The sequence below is a fragment of the Ambystoma mexicanum genome, chromosome 9 (genome assembly GCF_040938575.1).
Source record: "Ambystoma mexicanum isolate Mex_15411 chromosome 9, UKY_AmexF1_1, whole genome shotgun sequence".
Taxonomy (NCBI): Eukaryota; Metazoa; Chordata; class Amphibia; order Caudata; family Ambystomatidae; genus Ambystoma; species Ambystoma mexicanum.
The window spans coordinates 630059586-630073855 of record NC_090931.1 but is presented as its reverse complement, the minus strand read 5'-3'; the positions used below and the strand labels follow the sequence as shown (position 1 = coordinate 630073855).

Genomic DNA, 14270 nt, shown 5'->3' with positions numbered 1-14270 from the left:
TGGACGACGCACTGGAATATGCGAAAAAAGAATTTGATACCATAAAGACCTTGGACCAAATCTCAAAGCCCCCTAACAGGTGGGGATTTGGCAACAAGCGTTCTTTTTGTGGCCAACGCCAGCAACAGAATCAACAACTTCAATATTCTGCCAACAACTACCAAAGTAATAGTGGCCAGTACAATCAAAGAGGTCAACGCCGTGGCAAGGGGAGAGGTCGGGGTTCCACCCCTAGAGGCTCCCAAGCCACCAACAACACCAAGTGACGCAAAGATTCAGGTCCCCTCCCATGCATAGCCGGTTGGGGGCCGGTTAACATCCTTTCTTCCAGCATGGGAGGGAACAACATCAGACCGCTGGGTACTATCCACCATAGCCCGCGGCTTCTAAGTGGACCAGCTACTGGAAAAAGGGGCTATATAGTTCGTGCCTCTATCTCAGGTAACGGAAGGTATTGGTTCAGTGTACTTCCTTGTACCCAAAAAGGATCTAACCATGCGCCCTGTATTAGATCTGCGCCCAGCGAACAAATTTGTCAAGCCCCAAAGGTTTTGTATGGTAACCTTACAGGAAGTGATCCCACTGCTAGCACAGGGGGATTACATGACAACACTGGACATGAAAGATGCATACTTTCATATTTTAATGTTGCCGGCGCACAGAAAATACCTCAGGTTCATGATAGAGGGCAAACACTACCAGTTCAGAGTGCTACCCTTCGGCATAGCATCTGCACCAAGAGTATTCACGAAAGTACTGGCAGTGGCAGCGGCCCACCTGCGCAGGTTGTCCATCCCAGTATACCCTTACCTCGACGATTGGCTCATAACAGGGGATTCTTACGAAACATGCTTCTCCAATACCCAAAAGACTGTAGACCTTTTGTTCCAACTGGGCTTCTCCAACGAGAAGAGGTCCAGCTTAGACCCCAGCCAGACCAAGCAATTCCTAGGGGCTCTAATTCGAACAAAGGACGGCCTCGTCTTCCCCTCCAACGAGAGGGTCCAAAACATGCTGTTTCAGATCCCCCAATATGTGGCAGTTCAAGAGGTGATGGTGCGCAAAGCAATGCGCTTGCTAGGCATGATGGTGTCATGTATTTATTTGGTACCTCACGCGTGCCTGCGCATGCGCCCAATGCAAGAGTGGCTCAACAGCCAGTGGTGTCAGGCCAGCGGACAATGGGACGATCTAGTGGTGGTCTCGCAGGCCTTGGTTCTCTCGCTACGGTGGTGGACAAAGGAAAACCTGGTAAGAGGGGAAACCCTTTGCCACACCCGCAGTGGAAGCCACTCTAACCACAGATGCATCCCTCACAGGATGGGGGGCTCACCTATCCCATCAGACTGCTCACGGAGTGTGGACTCCGAGTGTAGCATCCAAGCACATAAACCTACTGGAGCTACTGGCCGTGTTCAAGGCGCTAAAAGCCTTCCAGGAACACCTACAAGGGAAGACAGTGATGGTCCTTAAGGACAGCACCTCAGCCATGTACTACCTCAACAAGCAAGGGGGCACCCACTCTCCAGGACTGTCCAAGCTGTCCCAGAATATCTGGAAGTGGGCTCTCAAACACATGTTCCTACTGTCGCAACATGTACCAGGGGAACTCAATCTGCTAGCAGACAAACTCAGCAGAGACGTCCCTCTGCCCTCAGAGTACGAATGGCAGTTGCACGAAGACGTAGTCTTCGACGTCTTCACACAATGGGGATTCCCAGAAATAGACCTGTTTGCAACTCTGGAGAACTCACAATGCCAAGATTACGCCTCCAGGTACCCCCAGAACCTATCCAAGGGGAACGGTCTATCGATTCCATGGTCGGGGAAATTTGCTTACGCCTTTCCCCCCCGACTCCCCTTCTCAACAAGATTGTGCACAAGATGCACCAGGAACAAGTTACCATGATACTAGTGGCCCCTATGTGGGCCCGGCAGCCATGGTTCGCTCACTTGATGGAGATGTCTCTATCTCCCCCAGTGAAACTTCCCTGACCGCACAACATGCTGTCACAGGACAAGGGCAGGACACTGCATCCATGCCCTCAGACCATGAACTTAGCAGCCTGGCTCCTGAGATCATAGAATTTGGACACTTACAACTCCCGCAGAGATGCATGGACATCCTCAGGGAGGCTAGAAAGCCTAACACTCGTCACTATTATTCTAGCAAATGGAAGACATTTGTCATCTGGTGTAGAGGAAGAAGCATCAACCCAGTTGACTGCTCCCCCACGCATATTGTCCCGTACCTGACCCATTTACTGGACTCGGGGAGAAAAAAGTCTGCATACACTTGATGTGCGCAGAGCTGTCATGTTCTACATGGAAAGAACCAGACCACTGAGAAAGACTATTCAGTTCTTTGTCTCGGTGGCAGCAGGAAGAGAAGGAGATGCAGTTTCAAAATCCACTATATCTAGATGGATTGTTCAATGCATCACTCTCTGTTACACTCTTGCTAAGAGAGAACTACCCTTCAAGCCAAGAGCACATTCTACTCGAGGCACTGGGGCATCCATAGCATTCATTGGAAATGTTCCCCTTGAGTCCATCTGCAAAGCGGCAACCTGGAGTTCTGTGCACACCTTTACAAAACACTACTGTCTAGATGCACACTCTAGATCTGACTCCCAGGTGGGACAGGCAGTATTAAGACATCTTTTCTCTACTGTTTTTTCTCATAAACCACCGCCAACTCCGGGTACTGCTCGCTAGTCTATGCACAGCATGTGATTCTAAGCAGATTAACAAACATCAGAAGACAATGCATTACTTACCGTAAAAGCATTTCTGATGGTTGTATCTGCTTAGATTCACATGCGCCCACCCTTCCTCCCCGCTCGGATGGAAGGAACATAGACACCTTTCTACATCTCTCTCTCTTTTCTGTACTCACTCACGTATAGAAGGCTCCCTCACGGCAGAAAAAATAGAAACAGAGGGACCTCGACGCGTGAGGGATTGTGGGTACAACGCACGTCACTATAGGGATAGTGTTACAGACACGCCTTGTCGACGTCCCCTTTTTGACTACAAAAAACAAAATTCAATACTCTGCAGTGACCACTCGATATCGGACTATGCACAGGATGTGAATCTAAGCAGATACAACCATCAGAAATGCTTTTACAGTAAGTAATGCATTGTCATATTTTTTTTTTTTTTTCTGTATGCACGTTAATCCGCGTGTCCTGCCGTGCTTAAAAGCAACTGCGTGTGTTCGGAGGGGCCCGGGGAATGCTGGGAAGTCTAGCAGCCTCCCGCTCCTTCTTGTCCTAGGGCGCGCCTATTACGGTGGCGCGTAATGCTACGAGACAGGCTATGAGGAGCGGGACCGGGAGCGTGTTGCTTGCCTGTTCGCTCCTGGCTCCGGCCCGACTCCCCCCACAAGAGCTATTGCGCTCTGTAAGAAGGTATCTGCTTTCACGCGTTAATACGAATATAAAACGTTGCGCGCTACATTTTCTTTAACCCTCATACAAAGCTGCGCATTACACGTTTAACAATATTGAACGCAGCGCGCTTCACTCTAGATAAAACCTAAGCCATACAAACTGTATGAGAACAATATTAGAAATTTCAGTCAGCATATAAATTAGAGTGGCTATCTTCGTTTGGCAGCAAAAAGAAAGAGGAAAGAACCCGAGACTGAAGTAGGTTATACCCCGGGCAAGCACTTGATAGGTGGTGAGGAGGATCCCTAGAACTACAGAGAGCTAAGAGGCTCATGGGACTAGTAGTATAGGAAAAGTCTTCAATTGAACTTTTAACATTGCATTTGTTTTTTCTCAGTTCTGAGAAGAAATCGGAAATACCTAGTTTAACATGTTGTATAGTTTTGAAGTGCTGAATTGGCAGTAATAAAAGAGTAAAGCATAATGTCATAAAATTCCTGTTGATTCTTGTAAAAATAAAATTTCTGACATTGCCGTTTACCCTAGTAATACAAATATTGATTTTAAAAATGAGCACATGAGTCTTGATTCTGAGTGCGTTTTTTAAATTTAGGTCTATCTTCTGGTCTGGTGCTAGTATAAAGACAGTGCTCTTTCTCCCTTGACCGTACCAGTTTGCCTTTTACCCATATCTATTTATGAAATCCAATTCTTAGATGGAGATAAGTTCAGTCTGTCCATTCATCTCTCCTTTCCTGGACTATACCAGACGTTCTACTGTTCACCAGATTTCCATTCACATGCTGCAAGTGCCTGGTGTTTACGCTTAAGAAATGTTCACTAATTTCTCAACATATTATACTATTTTTGTATTTGTAGCACGGATGCCTACATTGAGGTCCTCGATGGATCCCGAGTCCACCCAGAGACATACGAGTGGGCAAGGAAGATGGCAGTGGATGCCCTTGAGTATGATGAATCTGCAGAGGATGCAAACCCCGCAGGAGCTCTAGAGGAGATTTTGGAGAACCCAGAGAGACTGAAAGATTTGGATTTGGATGCCTTTGCAGAGGAGCTAGAGAGACAGGTTATTTCTCACTGTGCATGCATTTCTTACAATGCTGGCCTGTCATTATAATGTTGCCTGAGTTCAGTTTCTTAAAACCCAACTGGGTCAAGGTCTTGAGTCTTAAGATATAGCGTTTTCACAGAGCCCTTGTAATATTTGCAATTTATCGGACTAGTTCTTAAACTTTTTCCATAATGAATCTTAACCTGAAGTCTCATCAGAGATTCAAATTTGATTGTTGTCACTCTGAGGGACCCTAAGAGATTGAGGGTTGGGATGCACCAGGCATCCTGTTGATTGATTTATATATATATTTGTAACGTGCCGAAGCTCGCAAGCATCCAGGCTCGACGGACACAAAGACTGAGAAATCACAGGACAGTACAAGTAGAAAAGTGAAGTAGGCTCAAAGTGAGCGCAGGAGTGGCGAGTGTGTCAATTATTTAAAAAGCGTGGTTTTCAACTGCTTTAAAAATGATTTGAAATAGCCTTGTTGGGAAAGGCGCTACATAGGCCTGTGGCTTTTAATCTGGAGTGGCCAGACTCCAGTAGTCCCTGCTTTTCGGATCTTAGACTTCGGCTTGGCTTGTACCAGTTAAATTCCTTCTTCAGATATGCCGGGGCTGCTCCATTTAGGCAGCGGTGAACCAATGTCAGGGATTTAAAGATGATGGGCTCATTTATTGCTAGCCAGTGAAAGTCCTTTCTGTTTTTTGTGTTATGGTCGCGTTTTGACTTTCCTGCGATGGATCGGGCTGCGTTATTTTGAATTTATTTGACATTGCTTTATGCAATTGTTGCTGGCACATAACAGTAGGGCATTTCCGCAGTCCAATCATGATAGAATGGTGGCTCAGGCTATTGTGGCGCTGTTTTTGGTATTTAGAAATGGTCTAATACGGCATAGGAGCTTCTGATGGTATTGGCAATTCCGTTTTAGGTATGAGGTTTGCGCCTCAGCTCCTAGTGAAGATTGCAAGTAAATGCCAAGTGTTTTAACTTTATTTGACACTATGATGGTGGAGTTCTTTATGAGAAAGGAGGAATAGGCTGAGTTAAGATTTTTTTAGAGCTTTGGTTGTGCCAAATGTCATAAGCTTAGTTTTGGAGCTATTTAGACACATCCAATGTTATGTCACGTAGGAGTATTAGCACACAACGGAGTGCCCTCCAGGCTGGTTTGAACAGATTATCCACACATATTCCTGATAACATTCGCCCTGCTTAATAACAAGTACAGTGTATTATGGCCGGGCCCCGTTTTCCAAGCATGAGTGAATGCAAAACAATTGGTGAGATGCCGGCACTTTCCTCACTTTATCTGAATGGCCGATAGGAGAGGAAACCAGAATTATTTGGTCCCTGAACTTTATTTTTCTGTGAGGTTCTTTTTAAACCTTATTGGTCACGGTAACTGTTTTTAATGTAGTATTCTAGTAGCCTATATGACTGCCAGGTCAGAGGTAAACTTTTACCCAATTTTATTGTCCCGTTTTCTTGTCCCATCACCCAAACAATATGTTCAGTAAACCCTGGCGGCAGTGTTTTGCTTTTTATATGGTGACATTCTTATGTAGCTATTGTTACCTTTTGGGTAGTGCTAGCTTTTCTTATGCCAAAAATTACTACCTGGGGTTTTAAATCCCTGCAAACTGAACCTGTGGTATTACTGGTGTAGTATTCCTTGTTTTTGTTGGTGGTAATGAACATATATGATCAACAAGCTTTGTGGGCTCTGTATAGAGCCCACAAAGGAGCTTTGAGCTAATGGAATCCAGTCCAGGATGGATAAGGATATCTAGCCCTGACTGAATATACCCCAGTTTTACCACTTTCTTTATGGTTGGTTTTCAGATGAAATTCTTTTTCAACAGTGTAGCCTGGAAATGAGGTGGCAATTTAAGGACTTGTTATAGCAATGCCTTTATTCTGCAGCATGGGATCTGGAATCGATTCACATTCTCATGAATGTTCCCCATTGTCAGGTCAGGAATCCTCGGTAAAAGAGAAAACAGTTTCACTTTAACTTATAAACTTTCTCCTATAAACCAATTATTGAGCTCTGGGTCATACTGCTGCAGCCAATGACTGCTCTTTCCCTAAGCCCCTCCTCTGGCTGCCATATTCAGATGTTTACCACACGTTCAAGTGTTGGGAGTCCTTGTGTTTTGCCTCAAGAGCTTTTCTACGTTTTTTTGCTTTTTCGATAAAACTTTTCTATTTTTGTCAAATAGAGCCTGTGTGCTCTTTCGTTCTTTTGACCAGCAAGCAGGGATCCGTTTTTTCGGCGTCTTTTAACGCCCTCAAGGGCAAGAATCGTCGAGAGTTTCATCGAAGATTCCACAAGGCCATCGGGCCTACACCACACGCGGGACCATGTCAGTGGAGAAGGAGGGAGGCTCCCTCTTCAAGCTCTGCTTCAGCTGCGGATTGAGGAACGTGTTTGTGGAGGACAAACGCTCCCAGTGCCTCTTATGTCTCCCTCCCGACCACAGGGAAGCGGATTGTGAAATCTGCTTTGGGTTCTCCAAGCGCACCGTCAAGGATCGTCACAGTAGGTTGGCGGCGTGGCTCAACGCCACGGCCTCTACCCATGCGGCAAGCAGGGGCATGCCTCACCCAGGACCGGCCGGTCCAAAGAGCGGGCTTCTAAGTCCTTTGAGAGGGCCCAGGACAATGCCAAGCACCGAGAGTCCGTTTCCGTCGGGGTCGCCGCGCAAGCACGTCCTGCGACGGGCCAGGCACGTTCTTCTTCGCCATCTGCCTCCATCTCCAGTCATCGCTCCAGCTCCTCCTCTTAGAGGAAATCGGCTAGCCAAGGGAAGCTGCAGGAGAAGCCGGAGAAGACAAAAGCGCAGTGAAAGGTGTCTGACCTGCCCCTGAAGGCCTAGGGGTCCAGTCATCCATCCTCGATCGAGCTGGTGGCGGCTGCGTTCTCGAAGGCGAAAGGGGCAGACATGGTCCGGGGGACCCCGGCGGCACCAAGAGTGGCCCTACCCCTGAGGTGGGAGGCCTCGGCCAAGCTGGTGGAGAAAACGCCAGAGAAGAGGATGCCACCCCTAAACCCGAGACCCACCCCCTCAGGGTGCTTTAAAGGGGGGGGTTGGAGGCTTTGAGCATGCTCTAGGGCACAGATATTTCTTCTTCGGACCAGGAAGGACCTGGTGTCCGCTCACACGGTCCCAGAGGACATGGAGAATGACGGCGGGAATGCCGATGAGGGCATGGGCGCTGGGCCTGCAAGCCTACCACTCCCTGCCCGCCACCTCCCAGGGACTTATCGCTGGACATCCTTTCAACTCTCCACACCCTGTTTCAGGAGATCAAGAAGAGGATGCTGACAGCACCTGAAAACTGCACCCTACGCCACCTCATCAACCACCGCACATGCCCCCCCCCTCCCCCCCCACCCCCTTAGAATTACAGGGATGGACAGGGCAACTATGGACACGGATGAAGACGGCAACGTTTCTCCACTGCTGAGGTCTTCTCCCCCCGGACAAAGTGGGGTTGTTCTGTGCCATGGGCGATTTCGCGTCTGAGATTTTCCAGATGCCAGAAGAGACCAAGAAGGAAGGATTCCTTTACCAATGACGTGAGGCCAAGAGGTAGACCATTCTGGCAGTGCCTGTCCTGGACTACGTTTGTGATGAGGGCCTGCCGCTGATGAGAAACCCAATCTCAGCCCCGGCGAAGAGACATAGGCTGCAGAAGAAGTACTGGGTGCTGGAGCCCACACCAAAGTGTCTACGGTCGCAGCCCTCCCCGGACTAGGTAGTCTCGGCGGCTGCGAGGAAAAATTCTGCTAACGCCTCATCTTCAGCCTCCATTCCCCGGACAGCGAGGGGAAGAAGTTGGACGCCATAGTTAGGAAAGTGATCTACTCTGCGGAATGGCCAGATACGATGGAGAGCTGTGGTATAAAATGGCCCCGCTGCTGGAATGTCTACCCCACGACAAGCAGGTCGAGGCGCTGGAGATCCTCCAGAGGGCGAGGTGGCATCTCACGATGCCATCGCTGTGGTCCTGGACTTTGCAGACACGGGGTTCCAACAGATGGGGAACGGTGTCTGCCTGCATAGTCGCTGCTGGTTGAAGGCCCCCAACCTCAGTTAAAAGGTCCAGACGAGGGTGCTGGACATGCCCTTTGACAGGGACAATCTCTTTGGGAAAGCAGTCGATGAATAGTTGCAGGCCATTAAGACTCGGAGACGGCCCATGTCCTGGGCACTCTTCAGCAGCATCGTCCATCCTTTCGTGCCTCCGGCGGAAAGTCAGACAGATCGTGGAAAGGGTTTGGCGGAAAGTCCCCCCCAGTCAACCCTCCCGGTTCACGACCCAAGTGGCCTACAGGGGCTGCTCCAAAGCTTTTGCTTGAGGTGGCTGACATCGTCGCTCTCAGGGGGGCACACAGGCCCCGAAGCAACATTCAACCGGCCAGGACATTGGGCCCCCACCCATGCACCCTGTTGGAAGGCCGGCTGGCGGGCTTCGTCAGCGAGTTGGAAAAGATCTCCACCGACCGATGGGTGCTGGACACTCTTGCCCACAGACACACTCTGGACTTCCATCAGAAGTGTCTGCGGATACCACCTGTGGCCCGGCTGGAGCAGCACATCCCTCAGCTCTTGCAGCAAGTAAAGGCCATGCTAAAAAGGGGTGCGCTAGAGCTGGTTCCAGTGGCTTTGGAGTCTACTCCAGATACTTATTGGTAAAGAAGACCAGGGGCTGGAGGCCCATTCTCGCCCAACTGGAGGAAGGAGACTTCTTTTCGCTGGATCTGGAGACGGATACTTCCACGTCCCCATTCATGAGAAGCATTGGAAGTTCCTGTGCTTCGTGGTACAGGGAAGGTACTACCAATTCAAGGCCCTTCCTTTCAGACTGAAGTCGGCACACAGGGTGTTCACGAAGGTCCTGGCACCAGTGGTGGCTCATCTACGTCTACAAGGGATACATGTGTACCCGTACCTCGACGACTGGCTCATCCGTGTCAAGTCCACAGAAGTAGCCGTCGAACATACAGAGAGGACCTTCCGGCTGCTGACGGATCTGGGGTTCTCCGTCAACTATCCAAAATCCTGCTTGATACCATTGCAGAAAGCGCTATTCCTGGGGGCCAGGCTCAACATAGTCTCCTGCCTGGCGGCCCCCTCGGCAGAGAAGGTCGCGACTATGCTGGGCAAGTTGCAACGGGCGTTGGCACTGAAGACCGCGACGGTGCAGACTATCAAGTCGCTGCTCAGCATGTCGTCATCGTGCATTTACCTGATACCACTCCGCAGGTTGCGGATGCGACCGCTTCAGGAATTCCTGGACGCTTGGTGGATCCAGGTGTCCGGTACCTTTTCAGACGAGATTGTTTAATTGTAGCGCGCGCCAGACCCGAAGGTACAAGGGCGCGAGAACAAGAATGCTTACAAGTTACATGGTTACATAAGTACAGGTTAATACATAAGTACAGGGTAATACAAATACAGCAGGTAGTGCATATGCATTTACAAGTAAGGATTTACAGTAGACTATGCATTTACAAATAAAGATGTACAGTCAAAGAGAAAGGTCAGTTTGGTTACTAAGTCAAATGTCTGAAATAGCTAGAACTTAGAGTACATTTCCTTTAAGCCACTTGATAAAGTTCAATCTAAAGTGCGGTTAGGATTGGTCAGTCCTTGGAGTGGGCGGGAGGGAATTCCACAATTGAGCTGCTTTGACCGGGAAACTATTCCCTCCAGTTGTCATTTTGAAAGGGTGGACTGATAGGCAGTTCGTGTAAGCTGCTCTAGTGGGTCTGGATGTGACACTTCTTTTGAACCTCTGTCTCAGCAAGGAGTTCCGTTGAGCGATAAGGTGGTGGGGCGTGCGCTCCAACATCGCTGGGGGCACAGATTTCCACAGCCCCCATACCAGGAGCCGGTCACCACAGACGCTTCCCTGGAGGGTTGGGGTGTGCCCACACTGGACATCACCGCGCCAGAGGCATGTGGCTACTGGAGTTCTTTTCGTGGAAGACTGCTTTTCTCGTGACCATCGCCTCTACCAGGAGGGTAGGTGAGATCCAAGCCCATTCCTGCAAACAGCCTTATCACAACACGAGGGTGGTGGTATGGACACACCACTCCTTCATGCCAAAGGTCCCGTCGAAATTCCACCTCAACAAGCCTTTGGTGTTGCCTTTGTTTTTTCCAAAACCTTAGTCTCCGTCTGAAAGCACTTTGCACTTGCTAGATGTGGCTCTTGGGCTGAAGTTCTAAGTGGCATGCATGAAGAGTTTCCGGAAGACATCTCAACTATTCGTGAACTTTGATCCTGTGAACCATGGGAAGGCCTGGTCCAAGGCTTCAATCTCCAGGTGGCTCTCCGGCTGCATCACACACAGTCACTGGTTGGCAAACCGACCGCTGTCCAGCCATCCGAGAGCCCATTCCACCAGAGCGATCGCTGCGACAACGGCGTTCCTGTCTGGTGTGCATCTGCTGGACATCTGCAGGGCTTCTACTTGGAGGTCCACACACCTTCATAAGATTCTACTGCGTTGACACGGATTCCAGAGAAGAGTCCACGGTCGGACAAGCAGTGCTACGCAACCTGTTCCCTTGAAGGTGAGCCTGTTCCGGAGGTAAGAGTAATTGCTTCTGTTGAGCCTTGCCACCTCCTGTGGTTGTGCAATGTTGTACCGCTATGTATTCTTTATTCGTGAACGTGTGAATCCATGCCAGACCCCATTTTAGAGCAGGAACAAATTATTTACCTGTAACTATTGTTCTCCAGCATGGGTCTGGCATGGATTCACATGTGAACCTTCCCTCTTGACCCTCTGCGGCTCTTCTTGGTCATACTGCCACTTTACGTTCTACCAAATCTGAAGATGGCTTGCAGAAGAGGGGCTTAGGGAGAGGGCAGTCATTGGCTGGGGGCAGTATGACCCAGAGGTCAGTGATTGATTTATAGGAGAAAGACTGTGTGAAAGTGAATCTGTGTTTTCGCTTACCGATGATTCCCGGCCTGACAGGGAATATTTATGAGCATATGAATCCTTGCCAGACCCATGCTGGAGTACAATAGTTACAGGTAAGGAACTTGTTCCCTGTATGGCAATCTGATAATGAATTATTTAATCATATTTTAAAAAATCTTCCTTAAACAACTCAATGGGTCACCGAAATAATTGCAATTCTGACCTTTACTGAAGTCACTCCATGTACTGGAACATGTGTTGGCATAAGAAAAGTCTTTATAAACTTGTGTTGTCTTTTAAAAACGGAGTCCTAACTTTGAATGTTACTAGTAGATAATGCTTTTTAAAGAATGCTTAATTAAACCTTGTGTATATTATAAGTAAATATGTATATTTATGTTACTTGGCTACTTGTACTTTATGATTTCAATTGTATAGCTCTACAGCTCACATTACCTCTCTAAAGATGAGCCTGGCTGTTCAGTCACACTACCAACTTGTGTAGTACAGAACTATATTAAAATGTGGGTTACCTTATGCCAAGAGAAGTCTTGTGTAGTCCCACACCAGCTGGAAGGAACTAATTCTTACCCAACTGACATTCAAGGTAACTAAGATGTTTTGTAACTGTCCACTCTCGGGGTTGTAGTTACCAACTAACTATTTCAGAACTACACTTTTAAACAATTGTTATTCTTCTCAATACAGAATCCTTTACTTCTCCAGTCCTTCCCTAGTATATTGCATAAGTTCAGTCCGCGGCAGACGGAGAACCCCAGTGGTCTAGGTGCCAGCTGTAGGCAGGGTGAGATAGGGTTTTGTTGCAGGCAAAAGTCAGGCGAAGAGGTTGCAACAGGAAGAATTCAGGATCTGCAGCTAAAAACCCGGTTGATGGATTCCATTGTTATGAAGACAGAAGGCAAGACTTTGGAAGGAAATTTGCAACAGGGATCAACGGAGAAGGCTCCAGGCAAGAGTTTCTTTGCGTCTGGGTGCAGCTCTGTGGTTTTGGTGCCCTTTTCAGGAGCCAGAAGAAGCCTGAGTATCCAAACAGGACAGCCAGCCCCCCACTGAGAGTGGTTTCCTTTCACTCGAGGTGGAAGACAAAGGGCTGCAGACTTTTGGGCTCCTCCCTCACTTACTGCCTTTCCAGTCTTTCTGGAGGCTGGCAGGGAATCTAAAGGATTCCCTCCGTAGACAAAACAGCCATTCAGGTTGGTCCCACCTAGAATGGCAGGGGAAGATCTCAGAAACAGCGAGTACACAAGAAATGTCAGAAAAAAGGAGCCCACCATTTTAGAAAAATTGTGGCTCTTCTGTGCATTACCAAGGTTGAATGAACGGCCTGTGAGTAATAAAGACTTAGTCATAAAGGTAAAATCATTGCCTCCAGCTGTTCATATAAAACTCAATTGTAACAATGTTACCAGGTAAGTAATGAAAGGGGATACAGTTTATCATCCCTCCCCCTAACCCCCCCAGCACTCCACATAAGGTGTGGTGTGCTGGCTCACTATATACAATGTAGAGGGGTATGAAAAACACTCTTTACTACTTGGGAACTGTAGTTCATCCAAGTATGTGAAAGAGACATTAAGAGGGAGGCCCAAAGGGGCAACCCAGCCTAAGCCCAAAAGGTGTAGGAAACTATAACTTAAACCATACAGAGAGTCCTAATAAGAGTAAAAGACTAGGTGAGGGTGGGGGGGGGGGGGAATTACCCCTCACCTAGGGGCAAGGTAGAATAGTTAACTAGTCAAAGCAAAATATTCTGGGGTTGACACGGGTCAGGAAGATTTATCATTGATATGAAAATCTTACCTAACAGTACTCTGGCACAGAAGGTGTGGAAGGATGTTGCATGGCAGAATGCTATATGGAAGGATGTTGTCCGCCAAGATGTCCGAATGCATCAATTAATATCATGGATTTACGTTAAAGTGAAATCTGCCAGGGACAAAGCGATGTCATAAAGAAGATAAATGAACCTATGCTGAAACGATATGAAAATACTTAGAAGCAGCAATGTACCTAAAGCTAAAGTAATCGTGGATCTAAAGATGAAGTAACTTACTGACCAATAACTGTAAATACGCAGTAACGCAAGGTAGAAAGGAATGTATAGAAGCTTGCTATAGAGGAATATATAATATGGCAAGGAGGGCCATAATGGGAAAATGGACACTGGCTCATGTTGAACTTAACCAAGCTACCTCAAACAGGCCGAGGCTGTAGAATCCGGAGATGTGGAAAAACAGCTGTGTGCAGAGCCAACGTGTCAAGGTTGGCCCAGAGTGAAGGGTGCTGTTAGGGAGAATTCTCAGAAATCGGCGAATTCCCTTCTACCTTAGAGACCCCCAGCTCTTTATGCTGGACTTTAGGACTTTTAATTTCTAACCTGGAGAGAGTGAGATCTTTTTCCCACTCTCTCATGTATTTGTCAGTGATTTGAACTTTCTTTTGGTTGAGTCTGACAAACTCCATAGGCCTTATCTTTTTACCTTGTGGCACACAGCACCTCAGTGCATTGACACAGGGAAGTCTTTTAAATTTCCCAAAGGTTTAAATACCTTCTCTTGGATACCTGCTGTTTCCAAAAGCATTGAAGTGCTACAATAGGGTGCTTGACGGTTTACCTAATATCCCCTTTGTCTAGTTTCTCATGTAACATTTTTATGTTACCCTTTCTACAATTAATGGCTGGTGGTAGTGATGTACTTCTTCTTACCATTGTGTGTTTTTACAACGGGCTGCGTTCGCAGCTGCAGTAAGGCACCCAGGATGGGTGCCCATTTTATCAAAAGGGCCCGGTCTACTTTTTTCGGCCTTTCTTGTTAGAAAGGTC

General features: G+C 47.9%; 1 protein-coding gene across 3 annotated transcripts in view; it reads left to right on the top strand.

Annotated features, from left to right (window-relative positions):
* The window catches only part of SUPT6H (SPT6 homolog, histone chaperone and transcription elongation factor), a 1195112-nt gene that overhangs the window by 784024 nt on the left and 396818 nt on the right, over positions 1–14270 (top strand). For all 3 annotated transcript variants that reach the window (XM_069615328.1, XM_069615329.1, XM_069615330.1), the window contains one exon: positions 4278–4485. In XM_069615328.1, the coding sequence (XP_069471429.1) occupies positions 4278–4485 (208 nt within the window). The remainder of the gene's footprint in view (positions 1–4277; positions 4486–14270) is intronic.